A 20,752-nucleotide genomic window follows, 5' to 3' on the forward strand; every position below is an offset into this window, starting at 1 on the left:
GTGAAAGAGCTACATTGTACTGAAATTTCAAAATCCATGACTGTCTTTAAGATACAAATATAAATTTGAAAAATATTTGAAAATCAAGTAATGGTCGCCGTTTTATTTTCACCGCCATAAACGTCGCCGATTTGTTTACGGCGAACTGTCAACGCAGAAAACACGCGTGCGGCATTTCCAGCACATTTTGCAAAAGAAGCACAATAGCGATGTTCAAACAATAAATATTCTCGTAAAATTAGCGACAAACAAGCAAGAAACAGGTAAACGGCAACAATGGTTAAAAAGGTTACATTTTCGCCGCTCTTAGCAAAAAAGAAAGTTGGATTGAAATCGCATGTGAATAAGTTCCGCAAGTTTACGAAGCACCCGGAAGATTATCTCAAGTAAGTTACGATTTTTAGATTCTGTCTAAATCAGTATAAGCTTATGTTCTTTTATTGATAAATTCTAGATTGCAGAAACCTCTGGCTAAAAAGTTAAAGTTGTATGTCAAAGAAATATACGACCATGGCGCGAAGAATCCAACTGCGGCCCTCGATGAACCATTGCCTTATCTTGACGAACTAGTCACGGACGAAATGGATGATGAGCAAATTTGGCAGCAGCTAGAGCTCAAGAATGAATATTTCATTGAACAGGATCTGAAGAAATTCTTAGATGTTGTGTCGAAGAATGAAAAACGTTTGCAACTTTCATTCAGCACGAAATCCATTTCCCAGGATGGATCCGACGAAGGTTCGTCCGTTGACGAGATGCACGAATCGGATGAAGAGAACGGAGTTAATGGAGATGCAATGGATTCAGAGGCAGAAAACGAGGCAAACGGTGATGGGATCGATTCGGAAGAAGAAACGGCACCGGAAAAAGTAAAAAAATCAAAGAAAAAAGAGAATAAACAATCCAAGTCCAAGAAATCGATTGTAGACGATCGATTCTTCAGGCTGGATGATATGGCAAGGTTCTTGGACTTAGAAGATGATCGTGAGAGGCGAAAGCAGAATGGGTTGTCGGAGAAAAACCCTCTCATCGAGATCGATTATTTTGATGAACATACCGGAGAGGTGTGTATACGGATGCGGATAATAAATGTTGATACATTTTAATAGTATAACTCTGTTCCAGGACGATGGCGATGAAGCAGATTTGAAATATGCAGATTTCTTCGAAGACGAAGATGATGAAGAAGATGATAGCGAAGACGATGAAAGTGAAGCAGATGAACACGACAATATTGAAGATGAAGCTAATAATGATGAAGCTGACGACGATGGGGAAGAAAACGACCTTGAGCAAGAACAGGAAGGGGAATTGTCCGATGAAGCAGAAGTTGAACGTAACCGGAAGCTGCGGTTCGCAATATATCAAGAGGGTGGAGGCTTACCGTTGCAGCCAGAAAGACCTGCCAAGAATCCGGTAATAGAACAACCGGAATCGAGTGACAGTGCAAGCGAGGGCGAGAAAAGTCAAGACAAAGACGATGTACCAAAATCTTCGTACGAAATTCGGCAGCAAAAGCTCAAAGAGAAGATAACCCAAATGGAATCGAAACTGCTGAAGGAAAAACCATGGCAACTGAAGGGCGAAATTTCCGCCGAAACACGACCGAAGAATTCGTTGCTCGAAGAGGTGCTAGAGTACGAGCATACAACCCGCCCTGCGCCAGTTATAACGGAGGAAACGACAATGCGGTTGGAAGATATCATAAAGCAACGCATCAGAAATAAAGCTTACGATGATGTGGAGAGAAAGGTGCGCCCACCGGATAATCCTCGCGAGTACCGGAAACAGTTAGTACTGGATGGGGAGAAAAGTAAAGAGTCACTGGCCAAGGTGTACGAGCAGGATTATTTGAAACAGCTTGAGAAAGCTAATCCCGATGCTGATGGTAAGTGGATGGGGGAATTTTTGGTAGTTCCGCAACGAATTAAAAATGTTCTTTCTTCCTTTAGTTCAAGCAAACGAAGACGAGGAACCGAAGGAACACAAGGAAATTCGAAACATGATGAAAGCCATATTGGCACAGTTGGATGCATTATCGAACTTCCACTACACGCCACGCCCGGCCGCTCCAGACCTGAAGATTCTTACCAATACGCCTGCCATCAGTATGGAAGAAGTTGCACCGGTTGCAACGAGCGATGCCACGTTGCTCGCTCCTGAGGAAGTGCATCGACGACCGAAGGGAGATGTCATGTCAAAGGAGGAACGTACCAAGACGGATCAAAACCGCGAACGGCGGTTGAAGAAACGTTTCCAGCAGGAAAAGTTCCGTCGCGAAGCGGAACGCGAACAGAAGCAACTCGAGAAGGCGGCGGGAAAGAGCAACTCAAAACAAAACCGAGCACTGCAAACGTCTCTACTGAAGAAGGTAACGAAGGCGAAAAATGTGCAGCAAATGGTGGAAACTTCTTCTGGACCGGCCAAATCGTCCAGTGCGTTCTTCTCGCAACTGCAGGATGAGGTTCGGTCCCAGGTTAAGGCAAAAGCCGACGGAGTGGCGAAAAAGAAGAAGAAAAACACTGAAACCCTTATTGCCAGCAACTTTAAGTTGTGAGAAATGTGTACAGAAGCAAATATAGATTCAAAAAGAAACCTTAATAAACAATCCATTGAACCCATTACTTGAAAGCTTATGCGGCAAATAATTGGAAATAGCTGATTATATTCTCTTTTCATATCACCCGCGAATGTGCTCACATCCTATACTTCTTTACGCTATAACTTATTGCCTCAATGGGGCCTTCAAACATCAGCCTGCATTTGCGTATCGGTGAGCAAAATTTTCTCGCCCGGCTTAAATGCGGGCATGCCCAGGTAAGGACAGGTTGCACAACGGAACGCATCTCCCAGATAGCACTGCAAAGACATCGAATCGAAAAAAGGAGTAGTTGTAGTGATTATGCCACGGCACAAAGTATATCGTAATGACTTACACTTCCGCAAGAAGATTTCGTGGTCGTGTCGGCAAGTGCTTTGCCTTTCGCTTCCGCATCCAGTTCTTCTGCTAATCCACAAGAGCAATCCTTGCATGCCTTTCTCTTACCGGTGGTTCCACAAACTAGAACAAAGAAGATGGTATGATCGTATTTGGTCCGTTTACATTAGATCACGAAACTTCGTTTAGATTCACCTCGCAGAGATTCGGCTGATGGTTTGGCTTTATCATCCTCGTCCAGCAGTTCTTCGTCATCTATGCATTCTTCCTCATCATTGTCGTCCAGTTTCCATACGGCAGCCACCTTCGATTTGTTTGCAAAAGACAGTTTCGATTTGGAACCAACTTCGTAGTCTGGTTTTTCACCAATGTACACTGAAGCGAAAGGGCACCACATACGAAACCACATTACAACCACCTTCCCCTTTAAGCTGAAGATCTTATCATTTACCATTATTGTCCGATGCCACAATGTTGATAAATCCCGACAGCAACAGATTAGAACGTGCCTGCTCAACGCTTTCAGCTGAATCATCCCTGAACACGGCCTTCCCTTTTGGCTTCAACAACTTCACCAGTAGCGTAACAAGAGTTGTATTGGCGGTCGACACTTTTGCCAAAATTACATCAAATTGTGAGTTTCCGTATTCGGCTGGAAGTGGCATTGAAGAGTTAGCAAAGTAGTAGTAGAAAATATACGAGCGAATACAGAAGGTTATCTTCCAGAACTTACCAAAACGAAGACGCTCAACATTTTCCACATTAACCTGCACATTTGGAATGGATTTGATTTCGTTCACTTCCTCCTCGATTTCGGGCCCAACCGCACCGCCCCAAAGGTAAAGAACACGATTATTTTGCTGAACAAAATTCATTTTTGGAACGTTCCAAAACGCAATCCTGCTCCTCTTGTTCTCCAATGAATACAACAATTTGCCATACGACGTTTTTGACGTTTATTGCACATACTCTCGACGAAAGTGTTTCGTCGATTTTTATGCCATTTCAAATATTCTGCATCTTTTCAATATTTCTTTATTAGCAGAATATGCTTATTTATAGTTTCCACTGCAAATATGGATCAATCATTGTTCTTCTTGAATTTTTGTAGGTTTAAATATGTTTTTGTTGCAGAAAATTGTACGTTTCAAATTTCCCACAGCTCATACACGCTTTATCGACATCAACCCTTTTTGACAGCAGCATTTTCACGTGCGGTAACTTTTTCTTTACGTCCATCAATAGCAAAACAGTGACCGGGGCATTCGCGAACGATGGATTTCTAGGTGCAAAAGCACCGTCCATCGGAACGAATTTGTTGCTAAAGGCAGCATAAAATGCTCCCAGTGTTGTTCAGCGTGGTGTAATGCATAAATTTCTCGCAAACGGGCGACTATGGTGCGACCTCGTTCGTCAAACCGGGCCCAGAACAGGCGGTCGTCCTCCGTTCGTCTTTTGCACTCGGTTGGTAAGTATGGGGGGATGCGTGATGTTGTTTTGATTGTGTAATCAATCGATGGGCCCTTCGTGTGACGAAATTACCTTGAAAAAGGTTTTGGCTCTATTCTTAGCTTGTGACACTTTTTTTGTTTATTGTCCCGAAAGGACACTACTGGCACAACATCATGCGCGGTGCATCTGTGCGCTATCAGGAAACGCCATAGCGGAAGTAATGAAACTGATTCGACACAGTTTAACGATGGTGCATCAAAAACATCTGCGTTACATCGACCGTTAGCCGTCCCTTTGGCTGTCCCATTGTCCGTAGTACCCCCGGTAGTAAACGCCAAAGCGTTAGTTAGTGAAATTAGTCAATCTGTAGGATTACCGACGGGAAGCACGCTTAGGAAAGATGGGAAATTCATCAATGAAGATGGGACGAAGGAACCCGTGGTTGCCTCCGTGACGTCACTTCCCGGCTTAAGTAGGTTGATTTATCACTACCTGATGTTATCAAAGATCCGATTAACTTGTAAGTGTACAGCGCGTTAGTTGGTTCAAAAGAAATGCGCATCTAATGTTCCTGTTTCCATTGCAGCTCTTGTGGTGATGACCGCTATGGCTGGATATGCGATGGCACCGGGATCGTTCGAGTTGGGAACTTTTCTGCTATGTTCCGCTGGCACCACACTTGTTTCCGGTGCGGCAAACTCCATCAATCAGGTCATTGAAACTTCGTTCGATGCTCAAATGGCCCGTACGCGCAATCGTGTTCTCGTGAAAGGATATCTTTCGTAAGTTTGTAGTGTGTTGTAACAAATGTGCGGCATAATAACACGATAATTGTTCCTTTTCAGGCGATTGCATGCAGTCGGATTTGCACTTGGTGCTAGCACGGTCGGATGCAGTATGCTGTATTTCGGTGTGAACGAAATGACGGCCGCACTGGGCGCTGCAAACCTAATCCTATACACCAGCATCTATACCCCAATGAAACGTTACAGTATTTTGAACACCTGGGTCGGATCCCTCGTCGGTGCCATTCCACCTCTGATGGGTTGGGCGGCTTGTACCGGCGGAGATCTTGGAGCCGGCGCATGGATTCTGGCCGGTTTGCTGTATTGTTGGCAGTTTCCTCATTTCAATGCATTGTCCTGGAATATTCGGCCGGAATACCTGAAGGCTGGTTATAAAATGATGGCAAATTCCCATCCGGCCCTCTGTACACGTGTTTCACTTCGTCATACCGGTTTTATCGCGGGTCTTTCGCTACTTGCTCCAGTACTGGACGTGACGAACGTTTGGTTTGCGTTGGAAACCCTTCCCCTAAATGCATATTTCGCATACCTTGCCTGGGACTTCCACCAGAAAGCGGATAGCAAAAGCTCTCGGAAGTTGTTCCGCTTTTCGCTGTTGCACTTGCCATTGCTGATGGCACTGTTTCTCTTGAACAAAAAACATTGGTTGTTCAGGGAGAATAACAAGAGTGAAATGGTACAACTGGATAACGGTCTAGGGGCCGGTGCCATTGCGACGGGTGTGTTTGTGGGTGGTGCAGAGAAGAGGGAGAACGGAAGTGAATACCTTGTACCAAATATAGTGGCAGACATTGGGGCTTCGGCTCCCTCTCCTGGAAGCATCAAGGCGATCGAAGATAGTCTACTATCGAATGTGGCCACTGTACTTCCTACGGCAGGCAAACAAAAGCTTTGAGCGGATGAATGTTACAACGGAAGTAACTGTACAAAGGCAATAGATTTACGAAGTGATATAGAATCAATGATCAATAAAATGGCCCTTGTGAAATAAAATAATGCCCTACGTTGAGAATTTCTTGAATTAGGGCCAAACTTCAAAATTTTGGTCCACGAGAATAACCTATGAATTGAAAATTATTAGAAATGCAAAACTTTTTTTTATTTTATGTACAATTTAACTGAATAACAAGAAAGAAAATAAGCTGCTAACACTGACCTCTATGCATCAAACATAAGCAATTAAAGAAAATATATCAATCTAGAAAAGGCTATAACAACTAGCACCAGCTATCAACTCTATTTATTTGCAACTTCATATTTTTATAAAATGCTGCTATTATTAAAAAAAAATGAAGGCTTTCAGGTGCTAAACAATGTAGTTAACGACCACAAAAAAGGAAATAACAATTTATTTGATAAAATGCAGTTTATAAATACGACACACATGTCCGTGGACCACCCGCTATCCAAATGTTGTTGCCGAAAAGGTAAACGTCAAAGCAAACGCCATTGGCAGAATAATAGAAGCGTAGTGCGTGTATTTCTTTTTACAAAAAGTGTAAAATAAATTGCAGATTTGTTGGTTGTGTTAATTAAGCATAGGTTCGTGGCACACGTGCCGCGCATACAGTAGTCTCAAATAGTTAGAGGTGGTATCGTGCATAATAGATCACTGCCGGCTTGATTTTGTCCCTAGTTCCAAATTATCCCAGACGGGTGTAATCCCTAGCCATGGCCGATCCGCTGAGTTTGCTGCGTCAATACAATATCAACAAGAAAGAAATCATCGAACGCGATGGGCAGATCATATTTGGAGAATTCAGCTGGCCGAAAAACGTGAAAACCAACTATCTAAAATATGGGTATGTGAGGTGTTGGTAGACACTTGACCGGGAACTGTGTCTCCTGCGCTAGACGCACTCTAAATCGAATGGTTTGTTTGTTTACAGTTCTGGAAAGAAGGGTGCACCGAAGGAGTACTATACGCTCGAGTGTTTGTTATACATTCTTAAAAATGTGGGTCTTCAGCATTCGGTGTATGTCCGGCAGGCTGCCGCCGAGGACATACCGGCCGTCAATCGTCCAGATCGAAAGGAGCTGCTGCAATATCTCAACGGCGAGACGAATACTTGTGCCAGTATCGACAAAAGTGCCCCGTTGGAAATTCCGACGCAAATCAAGCGTCCCGCCGAATCGGATGGATTGGATAGCCTGGCGAAAAAGGCCCGGTATGAGGATACGCAGGTGCAGAAGGTGAAGGAACAGCTAGCGGCTCGATTAGATGTGAACAAGAAGGAAGCATCGGTGAACATAGATAACATTAAGTGAGTGCTTTGGTGTGGTTTTCTGGTTGGAGATTTCTTGTATACCGAAAATTTATTCCACGATGTCGCCTTGCAGGTCTCTTTCGGAAACGATGTCAGTGGAGAAGATTGCTGCCATCAAAGCGAAACGTTTGGCAAACAAGAAGGTCACAATCAAACGTACCGACAATGACGATGCAATGGGTGTGGGACCAGATTTGCGTGTCATTCTCGACTTCGACGTCGATTCAACGAAGGATATCGTGAGCCGCGAGCGACAATGGCGCACGAGAACGACCATCCTGCAAAGTAACGGTAAAATATTTGCCAAAAACATTTTCGCCATACTGCAGAGCATCAAAAACCGGGAGGAAGGTCGAGGTCGTCCTCAGGCACAGCCGATCAAGCTTCCCGAACCTCCCCGTGTCATTCGGCCCCAGCCTCAACCGACCCAATATAATCGTTACGATCAGGAACGGTTCAACAGGCAGAAGGAGGAAACGGAAGGTTTCAAGATCGATACCATGGGTACGTACCACGGTATGTCGCTGAAGCTGGTAACGCAAGGCTCGGCCGGCCAGAACAAGGCCCAGCAAAACAGTCTAAACAACAACAACAGTAGCAGCAACAACAACCTCTCGGCCAACATGCCTCCGGGAAGGCCGAAGGAGCTGATTCCAACGGCACAGGCACGGCTGCTGGCACAGAATGCGGCTAACAAGCGGACATCGCGTACACCGATTATTATCATACCGGCCGCGACGACCAGCCTGATTACGATGTACAATGCTCGGGATGTGCTGCAAGATCTGAAGTAAGTTCGAAGACGTAAATGCTCTGGTGGTCGCATAACAACACGCTCGTCTTTTTTGGTTCTAGGTTCGTCACTACGGACGAAAAGAAGAGAGGTGGTAGCTCGCGTGAAAACGAAGTGCTCATTCAGCGACAGAAGGCGGGTAACTTGACCGTACCGTACAGGGTGATAGACAACCCATCGAAACTGACCGCGCACGATTGGAACCGTGTGGTGGCCGTATTCGTTATGGGACCGGCGTGGCAGTTCAAGGGCTGGCCGTGGGATGGAAATCCGGTGGAGATATTCTCGAAAAGTAGTTATCTTTCGAAGTGGTGCTTCAATTTGTCGTTTGTCCCGATACTCTTTAATTATTCGCTTGATTACGTGTTTCTCTTTCAGTCGCCGCTTTTCATCTACGGTACGACGATCTCAAACTGGACGCGAATGTGGCTAAATGGGCTGTGACGGTGCTAAACATCTCACGAACCAAGCGCCATCTGGACAAAGCATGCCTGATGGCATTCTGGGAGAAACTGGACCTTTACATGACCAAGTACAAACCGGACCTCCGATTCTGAATGACCATCCACCAGCGCGTGAAAGAGGTTGCCCTTTTCAATGAACTTTACTTCAAATGATGGCGTGCAGCGTAATAAACACGATAGTAATTAATTTGAAAAGCTCATTCGGCCCGTCTTTCGAACTCTGGTGTTTTAGGCTACTGAAAGAATTTCCCTTCATACACACTGCAATGCCACACAAAGCCGCTAAAGAAACCCCCCACCGGTCCATACAGGATGCAAAAATTAAATGTGACGAATTGATCACAAACAATTTCACCACTGAGTTGTCCCTATAAACTAAAGTCTGATCGAAATCTGACGGGATTAAAGCACAGGTGATTAAGATATCGGCAGGACGACGTACAGATAAAGCGCATGATACGGAACCTTCTTGCAAACGCTTTGCTGTAACTTGCGATTATCTATACCATATCTTTGCCATTGCCATTTGCGCTGGTTCATTTAAATGTGAACCGACATAGCCCAAGTGTGGCGCATCGACAAAAGGTTATAGTACTTGTGTTTGTATCTAGAAGTTGCGGAAAAATATAACACGAAAGGTTAACAACGTACGCTCTTTCTTATTCTATTTGTAGGCATTAGTCTGCGGTAGAACGGACCGACGTTAATGCTTTAAAATGCATACCTCTCGCAAGGCGCTCAACATGATCAAGTATCTAATCTTGATGCTAACGTTTATGTGTGTTGTAAGTTTCTACTACATTCTAGTAATGTTTTTTGTTGCAGATAAAACCCGTTAGCTTTCTTAATATGCGTCGTTCTCTTTCGTTTCCCATAAAGGTGATTGAAATAATTCAAATCGTAGTTGGTGCGGTTCTACATCGACTTTTCGCGACCTATACCGTGTTCATTGACAACGACTTTGTGCGTGCGACTCACTTCCTGATAGCGGTCGGTATCGTGCTTGTGTGTCTATCAATTTTCGGCTTTGCGGCTATTATTTTCGAAAATGTGATAATGATACTTTTGGTCAGTATGCTCAGGTTGAGTTCGATTTGTGTGCTTAATAATGGAACAAGATTGAATGTTGCCTACAGTATGCAGGGATGTTCGGATTGGTCGTTATCCTCGAAATCATTCTCGCATCGGCCGCCTTCTCGATGCATAACCGTGTGGACAGCATGCTTACCCGACGGATGAACATCGTGATACAACAGTTCCATATCGATCGTTTCATGCGTGCCAGTTTCAACCATATGCAAACTTCGGTTCGTAGTGATGCGATCAAACTCCGAACGTGTGATCGCACTAATTTTATGTTATCTTTCCCACCACTAGATGAACTGTTGTGGTATTCAATCTTATGTCGATTGGACCAATTTCCATCCGGACCGAGAGCTACCCAACTCCTGCTGCCGTCGTTTTGAGGACGGATGTATGCCATACGATCGCGGATGCCATGCACCAATGTCCGACTTTATAGGCTCACGCATCCATATGATTGCAACGGGAACTACGATTATTGTCGTGTTCCAGGTCGTCTGTATCATTACCGCCATTATCATGGGAGCCCGTTTGTCGTTGTATAAGCGACGACTTCGTGAAGCCGGCATAAGCACGAACGTAGTAACTGCTCCCGAGCCTATTCTGACGGAGAAGCCAAAATATTAAATAACGAACTGTAGGAATGGCTGAGGTGTTAAGCGACATGGTAATGTATATATCAGAGTAACGGAGAGCAGGAAATCAACCAAAATATACAATGAATAAAGAGCAAAAAGAATCACACTAATGCAGAGAATGAAGGCATGAGTAATATCAACAATATTAACTATAATCAAACTGGTATCTTGGCATTAAAAATGATCAAAAACGATCAAATGATGTGTTAGTGAGTTGTGCTGAACTATCGCTGTTTTCCCTTAGGATCCTCAATTTGCAACATTTGAGTTCAATCAGCATACTGAAATCATTGTTACTTCTTCCAATGTCCAAAAAATGAAAAGTCCAAAAGTTTTTGGTAAAACAAATTAAATAAACCGGGTAATTTGAATGAGAAACGTCATCCAGCACATGCCAGCTGTCTACTTGACACTAGCGGAAAGCGATCTCACTCACACATCTGCACTGCTTGCTGTCAGCACACTAGAGGCTTATCAAAATAGAAAAAAGAAATAATTTCTGTTTGTTCGTAAATACGTCATCCCGCTGGCCTGAAAAGAGAGCTAAATCATCTGTGTTTCAAGCCATTTCCTGGAGTCTGCATTACCCCAAGTAGAATCAAATTCATAGGTCCCGATTCATCGTTAACCGTAATCGTATCGAAATCGCAGAATGTTTCGTACATCTCTATTCGATAAAAGTCTGGGTAAGTAAATGGTTCCCAACAACCCATTAGACAGCATAAGGGGGCGAAACCAATTTATTTTGGATTCTTCTTTCCACAAAATTAGAAAATGCCACCAGCAATCTTAACCTTGAGCCCGACTGGCAGGCGATACTGGTCATTTGTGATACAATCCGGCAGGGCGACGTGAAGTGAGTAAAGGCGCCTCCGAGTCATAACAACTCCATATCTGGCCGACCCCTGATTCCAGTCTCTATTTTTAGCGCAAAGTATGCTGTCCAGGCACTGAAAAAGAAGATGCAATCGCCAAACCCGATCACGGCCATGTACGCACTTTTGACGCTGGAAAGCATCGTCAAGAACTGCGGTACGCCGGTGCACGACGAGATAGCGAACAAGACAAACTGCGAGTTGTTCCAGAATTTGGTCAACACTACAAAGCACGAGGAAGTACGGGCGAAGATGCTCGAACTTATACAGGCTTGGGCGTACGCGTTCCGATCGACCATAAAGTATCGCTCGATAAAGGTAAGGGTTCCCTGTTCTGTGTGCGCATCATACCCGAGTTGACAGTCATTTGCCACCGTCGAAGGCGAACGGAACACGCATTCGTCTGCTGTTTGCTTTTCACAGCGGTCTTGTGTTGGTGCTCAGTGTAATTGGATTAGTGTACGAGTGCAAGTTGAGTCACCGAGTGCAAGTTGGGATTGACAATGGCGGTACGGTTTATATGAAAATAATTTGTTTCAAGAAAAAATATTGAACTTGTTTAATTGTTGAACAGTTTTCTATGCTCCAATTTGGATGGTTAGCAAACGGTTCTAAAATTTCCGATCGATTTTTAGTAGGTGAATCTTTGGAACAAAGGGTGTGAAAACCGTAAAGTGCAGTGACGAAAAATCCGCGATAGAATTATTTGTTATAGTTTATAAGAAACGAAACTAATTAAAGAAATATTCAAATTCATTATTCGTACTTCAGTGAAATAAGCAATTTTACATTTATCGACGTTTTTTCGTTGTCTCAACGTATAAACACTATCGAGTTGACGTCACAAGATGCGAATATTTATTACATGGTTCCGTTTGATGTTCCTAACCTTCTAACTATTTTTCTTTGCATTTTCACTCTACTCCAAATAGGATACGATGAACATTTTGAAAACGGAAGGCCATAAGTTTCCGGAACTGAAGGAAGCGGATGCCATGTTTTCTTCGGACATTGCTCCCGATTGGGTGGACGGAGACGTTTGCCATCGATGCCGTTCGCAGTTTACGTTCACCGTACGCAAACACCACTGTCGAAACTGTGGTCAAGTCTTTTGCGCTCAATGCTCGTCGAAGAACAGCACGCTGCCAAAGTTCGGCATTGAGAAGGAGGTGCGCGTGTGTGATGGGTGTTACGCGCAACTTCAGCGTCCGACAGCAACGCTGACGAAGAAACCTACCGAGGAAGAAGACCTGCCGGCGGAATATCTGACCAGCTCGCTGGCCCAGCAGGCACAGGGTCCGGCACGCAAGACGGACGAGGAGCTACGGGAAGAGGAGGAGTTGCAGTTAGCCCTGGCATTGAGTCAATCGGAGGCCGAAACGAAGCAACAGACTCAGACGCGACGTGTGACTACGTTTCACAAGGCACCGGAATCACCGGAACCGCAAACTCCCCAAGCACAGGTTAAACGAAGCCCATCGCCTGTTGAGGAACCGCCAGCAGATCCGGAGTTAGCTCGGTATCTGAATCGTAATTTTTGGGAGCAACGGCAGGTAATGGATTCACCGGCTTCTCCATCAGCGCCAAGCCCGATGCCGAGCCCGATGCCATCGATGCAGCCAAGCCTCCTGACAAAGAGCGCACCGGAAGACGCAGAGATTGATGAGTTTTCTAACATGATGAAAACACAGGTGGAAATCTTTGTGAATCGCATGAAGTCAAACTCCAGCCGTGGTCGAAGCATTTCGTGCGACAGTTCTGTGCAAACGCTGTTCATGAATCTGACCTCACTGCACGCCCGTTTGCTCACGTTCATTAAGGACATGGACGATAAGCGTATGTGGTACGAGCAGCTGCAGGACAAGCTTACGCAAATAAAAGATTCGCGCGCTGCGTTGGATGTGCTGCGTCAGGAGCATCAAGAGAAGCTGCAACGCATTGCCGAAGAACAGGAACGTCAGCGACAATTGCAGATGGCCCAGAAGCTGGAGATCATGCGCAAGAAGAAGCAGGAATATCTGCAGTACCAGCGGCAGGTGGCTCTGCAGCGCATTCAGGAACAGGAGCGCGAAATGCAGATGCGGCAGGAACAACAAAAGGCTCAGTACCGCATGGGAACGGCATTTCCGTTCATGGCCCCTGGTCCGGCACCGGGTCAGGGACCTCAAGGATCTCCCGTGCACGTTGGTGGTGTTCCCGGTGGATATCCGGGTCCAGGGTATGGACCGTACGGTCCAATGCCCCCAACGAACGGTACTCTTCCACACTATCAGCAGCAACAACAACAGCAGCCACCGCAACAAATGTTTTCGCCTCAGCACACCGGGCAGTATGGAATGCCAGGTGCCAGTGCACCGGGAGCTGATGGACAGGTTCCAATGCAGCAGGGGCCGATGCAGCCACCACCACCCGGTGGAGCTGGGATTATTCCCCCAGGGATGAATGTGATGCCTGGACAGGTACCACCGCCTGGTACTATGAATATGCCCGGCGGAGGTCATATGTCGGGAGCGCCGATGATGGGCCCTCCGCAACAACCTCAACCTCAACCATCCCAGCAGCAACAACCCCAACAACAACAGCAACTACCATCCCAACAGTCGGGTTTAATGGGTGGGAACCCAATGCAACCGCAGAACGATCTTCAGCAACAACAGGGACAGGTTCCGCCACCCGTCGCAATGCCCCCCGTAGTCCAGATTCCACCCGCTCCAATGGTTTCTGTGCCTGAGGCAGCACCTGCTGCTGCCGTTGCACCACCTCCTTCACAAGCACAACCAGTCCCATTGTCCGAACCAGCTACAGCGGAATTAATTAGTTTTGATTAAAGGAAGGGCCAATAGGCTAGACGAATCTGCCCTATGTCCGGTATTTAACGCTAGGTAGCTGTCTTTATAGCCGTTTTCCATTTCTTACTCTTCATGTAGACCCTTCTTTATTATCAAAAAAAATATATGTACCGCCACTTGATATACTGCTAATAAATCTTATTACGAAAGGTTGATATTGGAGACCGTTTTCTAACTTTTCAATTTTTAACTACTCTTGACCAACGTTGAATTGAAACATGTATTCAAAACTGTAAGAAACTCTTGTTATACTTCATATGAAGGTTCGTCACCCAGCAAATCTTTCCAGAGACGTATAATATTTCACGTAATATTTCTGAATGATTCGAACGTTCTGTGCATGGCGAACAAAAAAAGGGTTCCTCGCTTAGGACGACTTCATTTTACTTGTTTGCATGAGAGAGAACCCTATCGAAAATGATGATGAATGTGAAAAAGAAAAATGATTTCTACTCAAAGTCAGACATTTGCGTAGAGTTTATCGAATTTTACGTTAATCATGAGTAAAATAGTACCAACCAGTATGTACGAAAGTACGAAATTAACACAAAACTACTAAGATTTGCTAACCATCTTCTCGACAGATTATTGCGAGCTTAAAAAGTCACGGATAAGCACGCACAATTATATACTGTGCCGTACTTAGAGTTACTTTCATTTTCTTGCTTGCGCTAACGATGCCATTCCTCGTGATCGCGGAAGCAAGTTTGGTATCTTGGTGTTGGTGGTTTTACGGTGAACAAAACAAATCCGCCTCCGCAGTTGCACCCGACGAGCGCGAGATCGTGATGTAAGTTGAGCGCTTGTTCAATCTAGCATTGTTTCATATTTCTTGTATTTGTTTTCAAAATCCCTTATCTTGACCGATCACTCCTAAAGCCAGCCGGTGTCGGTGCAGGCCGCGTGAGTTATCAGTCATTTGCATCACGAAGTCTATAGCTTTCACGCGGACACGGTTACATTAAGATTCTCTTACAATGATGATGGTGAAGTGGTGATGTGGTCGATCGACTACGTCAACCTTTCCAAGATTGCTTGGTGAACGGTGTGTCTTTGTCGATACCGGAACGGCACGAACATCCTTGAGTCTGCGTCTTAGGCCATTGACAGCAGGTGCGAAATATCGGGTTGGGAAGCAACTTACATTAGCGGAATAAAGGAACGAAGAAACTGGACAAACTGTGAACAACTCCCGTCAATATGCTGTTGTGCTGAATGATCGGGATAGAGCTAAGAAATATCTTTTGCCTCCATCACGTCCTTTGGTCAATGTCAATCATGAAGTAGGCAGAAATCGATTGGATTAGTCTGAAGCTTAATGTCCTTTCGTTATCATTAGTTGTAAGATACGGCATGCGTAAAATATGCACAACGTCAACACAGTTGGAATCGCTTCTAAAATAAGATACATCGGAGAGTAAGACTATTTGCAATAGGAGGAGGTACATTGGAAGGTCTCCATGTCATACAACGCAGTTTCCGTGAGTCGAACGTCTTTTTCGAGATGAGGATGATTTATTTTGCATCAGCTGATCCACCATTGACCTATTTCCACACAAGGTAGCTCATATGGCGAAGGACACCCAAATTGATAGCATTAAGTCACTGACGTGACCATCACAACGACACGTGATCGTGATTGGAATGTGTACCCATACAGTATTCTCCGTAATTAAGCATCTTCTCCACAGCTTGTAGATAGTTTAATATGACAAGTGTTGGAAACATGTCTAAGGTTTCTCATTTCTTCCTTTGAATGATCGTAGTTTTTGTGAATATTTGAAGAAGTAAACATAATTCATTAGACAAAAAACTTCTGTGATCCATCATTGCGGGAACTAAAATTAAGTTTCGTCATACGCTGTAAAGTCTTTTTCCACGGACAGATCAACATACCGTCGCCCGCTGATAAGGTTAAAGCCATTCAGAAATATTGCCCGCTTCGTTCGGAGTTGTGCACCAGCGCACGCAAGCACGCCGTAAATCAATTGCAATAGTTGTAACCCGATAAATAGTGGTTCCCTGTGCAGCAAAGACACCGTACAAGGAACGTAAAATTGGGCAATAGCCTAACCGCAGTGGGATGTAGACGACATGAGCTTCCCTCTCTGTGCGCGGTGGTCTACCGGTCGTGTTAGGATTGGCACCAGTCGGAACGTCCAACGGGCATTCAGCGTTTGGCATTTCGCGCCTGCCAATCGCGCGCCCATGCCCGAAACCATGTCGCCGTTGGCGCGCAATGAACTCTTACGGAATGCTAGAACGTGGAAGTGAGTTACTACCCGCGCAAGCAAGATGTCCTAAACTGTAGAAAAGTAAATGGAAACCCGAGCGCGAATGCGGTTTTTCCTGTTCCCCCCGTACTGGCGGATGGCGTACTGCTGGATGGCGCACCTGCGAACACCGATCACTGCCCAGCCATGTCGGCATGCCCGGGTGCGACCAGATGGTTTATAGCAGCTTTTTACAATCGTAACTCCCCTGCGCATGGCACAGCACATGAGCGCTTATGGACAAGGCCGATTGCGAGGTTTCGGAGGTTCCACGCAGGCTCCCGGAGTCGGTAGTCTCGAAGGTGTAGCGTGTAATGTATGTACGAGCGGGAGTTGAACAGTGTCACCATGTCGTTTGTAAAACGGAACGCATCATCGTCTCAGTCCCCCGGGCCACCACAGTGTATGTTAGTGTTCGTTGTGCAAGATGGTAACCGTGTCTGCATCCCTCTGCTAAGGGATGAAAATGGAAAGTAGTTTTTCGTCGACATTTTTCCCTTCTGCAGGTCGCCATTAGAAAAGTAGGTTGCTGTGTGCTGGTCGCCGGTTCTGTTTGTGTGCGCGTTGGGCAATGGTTTGAGGTTTTGGGACCCCTCACACCATGCACGTGATCGTATTCGGCGATCGCTTCCTAATTGAATCGTTGCGCTTACCGATCGGTGGAGGTTAGTAGTTTTGTAGTGGTACGGCGGCACGGTAGTCGCGCTATGTCATGATAAATTTTAACATTCATTCAATGCAATACGATAGTAGTAACAGTTGACCGTTGTAGATTCATGCTGTTTTTAACTCACTGTGAAGTCGCTTGGCGCACACCATGTGGAGTTTGAAAGTGGATTGCAGATCGACCTTATAATAACAAGAAAACAGCATCTTCAACAGCATCTCATGAGGCGGATGAGGAGATTATGTATGCTTAGGTCCCGAGATTATTGTTCATAGTTCCATAAAATCCGTAAACATTTGATACCAACTAGCACAACTAACTAACTAACACAACTAGCAGAGTTTAGTATATTGTTGAGTAATCTTAGTACACTTAGTTGTCAGATGTTATAATCGTGTGCCAATATGATCATGCGGATGCCTTAAAAAGATTCCAGGGACTAGGATGTCATTATGTTGGTTAGATTACCGGAGACAGGTCATTCATTTGATGATAGTGAGATTTCTTAATATATGAGTTAATATCTTTAGTATTCTTGCTGTAATATCTTGTTTGGTTATGCTTTATAAAGATCTTCTTGAATGATTGCAATCGATCAAGACGATTACAATCATTAATGTGTTGTACGAAGTTGAATAGCGTTGTTAGTGACTTCTGCGTGAAAAAACTGCTGAAATGAACCCTCACACAATGTATCTCCCTGCCTTATCCTGTGTTATTAGACTAAATACTTTGATGTTTTGTAATTTTCCCTCCCATCCTTGCACCTTCGCCCTATATTGATGCAATTATCCACCCTTTTGAAGGATTTATTACCATGTCGCAACCCGTTTATTCACACCAAATCAATCGCCGGTGTTTAGTAGCCGTGCGTGTACACGCGCCCTTCTGCTGTGGCTAATAATAAATGTCATGGAACTTGATCTAAGGCGACATTCTCGGCGCCCGATCAGCTGGGCGATCGGTAGCGGAAGGTCATTGTTATTTTAATGCGTCTTGTCGTTTTGCCCTCTTTGATTAGAGCGGGTATAGAGCAGGAGCAGAAGAAACTTTACACATATAAAAACATGTTCATTCATTTCCCCTTGTCCTTCCACTAGGCTCGGCCACCTCGGCACTCGGCCACCTCTGCTTTGAATCGATAGCTTGAACAACATTGATAAACGAGCAACGTGCGTTAAGGTGGAGCCCATCATAATGGGACACGTGGACGGGACGGGCGATTCGCGTCTTTTCCTCTCGTCCAGGACGGCCGATCTGTTTGGGTGCGTAAGTCATTATCATTAGCCGGCGGATGTTCATTATAACGTACACTAGATCGGTAGGAGTCTCTTGAAAAGAAAAACACAAAAGCACGTGTTCCAGACGTCCGCTTGGTGCGCTTTTTTCGTCCATCAACGGTCGGCAGTGGCGCACTTTCGAGGATGTAAGTGTAAAAGAACGTGCCAAATTTGTCAATCACGTTGTAGAGCCGTTATATTGCCAACGGCGCCAAAGAACTACAGCCAAGCTGTTCGCTAATTGCAAGGCCATTAATTAAACACCTCAAATCTGTAGGTGTTGGAGCGAACCGGCAAGTAGCAGATTTTCGTGCATAATTTATCATAACTTAGTCGCACACCCTTCTTCCCCGTTCGGTTTGGCGAAGTTTGTAGTTCCCATTATCCGGCTTCGTCGTAAGGTTTTTTGGGTTAAAGGTTGGTTTGTTCTTGTCATGCGTACCGTGCAAAGTGCAGGACGGTGCGATCGCAATGGGTTGCATTAGATCAGGGAACCATTAGCGATCGGCAGGTAATTTGATGATTGCGCACAGTTTCCAATTGCGTGCGAGCTGACAACTGCGAAAAACTCGCTTTGATTGCATGCCTTTGCACGAACAGGCGGAAGCTCAGTGTACCCTGGAAGGGAGGGCATACCGTACACGTACGTCACATGGTTCTCGGAAAAGCTCGATTAAAGCACTGTAATTGTCTCATGGTATATGCGTGTGTCGCTGACTTAGAACCGATTGTCGTCTGGATCGTGTTTGCAGGTCGCTAGCTCTTTGTTTGACGTATCACAGGTTAGCCCTTTTTCTCGTTCTCTTCAGCTTGCTGTACTTCCACGGTGGACAGAAGTGAAAGTCAGCCTGGGACGTATCGTTCCTGTAGCGCGCGAATATTCAAGTCCAGGGTCGTTCATGGTCATGGTCAGGTTCTCCTGCGCGTTTGCTGGATTGGTTTTAATGCGTGATCCAGTCTTCCTGGTAAAGAGTAAAACAACATCTGAACAATGAGCAATACACTTCTTCTTCACTTCACATCGAGTTGTTCCCTGTTCAGTACGTTGCCTGTTATTCCAGACATGAAAAGAACATACTTTGAGGATCACGTTGTTCAACAACCCCTGTTTCTCGCAAAGATCTGATGTCTCTTCGTTGATTGCATGTTTTGGGTCTTGCATGAATCATACACCTTTTAGTATTGATCTGTGAATCAGCACTACGGCATTTCTGCGTAGTTATTTTCAATGTTCATATACCATTCTTACATTTTTTGTTTCGTTAGGTGTTAATTGTTGACAGTACGGTGAAAAGCCAGCCATACAGAAATTAATGAGGTGTTAATTGTTCTGAAGTACGTTGTAAAGTATCATTCTAATACGTGAAACTCCTATTTACCGACAAGATAACATATTTAAAATACTCAACTTATTTTCGAGATATAAGCAAATGATGTGTCTTCGTTACAGTTGGAGAGTGGAAATGAAGAAATATTCATAAAAAGATAACTTAATTAGTTGCCATTTTATATCAATTTAGTAGAATGTATACAAAACTATCGATCACATTGCAAAATATAAAATCACTCTCTTTTACTAATACTGTCAATTTAGTTCCTCGACTATTCCAAGCAACACATTCCTGAGGGAAGCCGCTCAAGGACATGAAATATAAGAGTAGATGATAACATCGATAAAATTTTTGGCAAACATCTTTTCCACTTTTTCATCTCCCAGCTTGACCGTTAAGAACATTAAGAATGTGCCAGATTTACGTCACGCCGAACCGGAGAAGTAAACATCACCTCCCGACGGTCTGCCCGAAAAACAATTCACCTTTCCAAAAATATATTTTTCGCAAACACGCCGGCGCCAGAATTCAACCAGATATACCGGTTTCGGAAGTTTCGGCGACAGCTAAACCAGTTGCGTATGCCAGAGGAAATGGCACAGTTGTTGCACATTTTGCGCACCAGCTTCGCTGAAGAAATATAAAATAGGAAGCTGTGAGAGACCGAAATGGTGTGAAGTTTCAAATATGCGTATTAAATAACGATATGAGAGGAACGCCGGAGTAGTGCAAGATCGGTAAGAATTTGAAGATGTGTTTTTTTGCAATCTCATCTTTTGTGTTGTTGTTCACGAATGATTGATCGTTCTTTCTGCCCTACGTTAAGGGGTAAAGGATCCAGAAGAATAGAGAAGGAAACACGAACGAAAAGATCGCTTTGTTCGAGCTTGGCATGTAAGTTTGGTTGTAAGGTTGCTGTGATCATTTTGGGTTGAATATAACATAAGATCCAAGACTCATCTCTTCGGGAGCGCAAAACTACTTCAAAAAAGCTTTTTAATGTACGGCTGTAACGGAGCAAGCGAAGTAACGAAAA

General features: G+C 44.7%; 6 protein-coding genes across 6 annotated transcripts; 5 read left to right on the top strand and 1 right to left on the bottom strand.

Moving 5' to 3' along the window:
- Window positions 1-276: 276 nt before the first annotated feature.
- LOC128714588 (U3 small nucleolar ribonucleoprotein protein MPP10) lies at window positions 277-2,557 on the top strand. Its single transcript, XM_053809461.1, has 4 exons — window positions 277-386; window positions 455-1,064; window positions 1,126-1,888; window positions 1,953-2,557. The coding sequence occupies exons 1-4, from the start codon at window positions 277-279 to the stop codon at window positions 2,555-2,557; spliced, it is 2,088 nt and encodes a 695-aa protein (XP_053665436.1).
- A 188-nt stretch (window positions 2,558-2,745) lies between these two features.
- On the bottom strand, window positions 2,746-3,813 carry LOC128713399 (anamorsin homolog). The gene is made up of 5 exons (XM_053808258.1): window positions 3,672-3,813; window positions 3,390-3,590; window positions 3,134-3,313; window positions 2,937-3,061; window positions 2,746-2,859 (listed from the first exon to the last, which is right to left on the bottom strand). The coding sequence occupies exons 1-5, from the start codon at window positions 3,811-3,813 to the stop codon at window positions 2,746-2,748; spliced, it is 762 nt and encodes a 253-aa protein (XP_053664233.1).
- A 374-nt stretch (window positions 3,814-4,187) lies between these two features.
- LOC128715606 (protoheme IX farnesyltransferase, mitochondrial) lies at window positions 4,188-6,091 on the top strand. The gene is made up of 4 exons (XM_053810515.1): window positions 4,188-4,406; window positions 4,544-4,910; window positions 4,977-5,172; window positions 5,236-6,091. The coding sequence occupies exons 1-4, from the start codon at window positions 4,305-4,307 to the stop codon at window positions 6,089-6,091; spliced, it is 1,521 nt and encodes a 506-aa protein (XP_053666490.1). The 5' UTR covers window positions 4,188-4,304.
- A 776-nt stretch (window positions 6,092-6,867) lies between these two features.
- LOC128715605 (parafibromin) lies at window positions 6,868-8,813 on the top strand. The gene is made up of 5 exons (XM_053810514.1): window positions 6,868-6,998; window positions 7,086-7,460; window positions 7,537-8,253; window positions 8,319-8,548; window positions 8,635-8,813. Exons 1-5 carry the CDS (start codon window positions 6,868-6,870, stop codon window positions 8,811-8,813), a joined length of 1,632 nt encoding a protein of 543 aa, XP_053666489.1.
- Window positions 8,814-9,436: 623 nt separating this feature from the next.
- Window positions 9,437-10,430, top strand: LOC128715607 (tetraspanin-7-like). Its single transcript, XM_053810516.1, has 4 exons — window positions 9,437-9,505; window positions 9,600-9,788; window positions 9,857-10,027; window positions 10,098-10,430. Exons 1-4 carry the CDS (start codon window positions 9,437-9,439, stop codon window positions 10,428-10,430), a joined length of 762 nt encoding a protein of 253 aa, XP_053666491.1.
- A 663-nt stretch (window positions 10,431-11,093) lies between these two features.
- Window positions 11,094-14,144, top strand: LOC128715604 (hepatocyte growth factor-regulated tyrosine kinase substrate). Its single transcript, XM_053810513.1, has 4 exons — window positions 11,094-11,127; window positions 11,213-11,297; window positions 11,370-11,634; window positions 12,249-14,144. The coding sequence occupies exons 1-4, from the start codon at window positions 11,094-11,096 to the stop codon at window positions 14,142-14,144; spliced, it is 2,280 nt and encodes a 759-aa protein (XP_053666488.1).
- Window positions 14,145-20,752: the final 6,608 nt, after the last annotated feature.

This window comes from Anopheles marshallii, chromosome 3 (assembly GCF_943734725.1).
Source record: "Anopheles marshallii chromosome 3, idAnoMarsDA_429_01, whole genome shotgun sequence".
Classification (NCBI taxonomy): domain Eukaryota; kingdom Metazoa; phylum Arthropoda; class Insecta; order Diptera; family Culicidae; genus Anopheles; species Anopheles marshallii.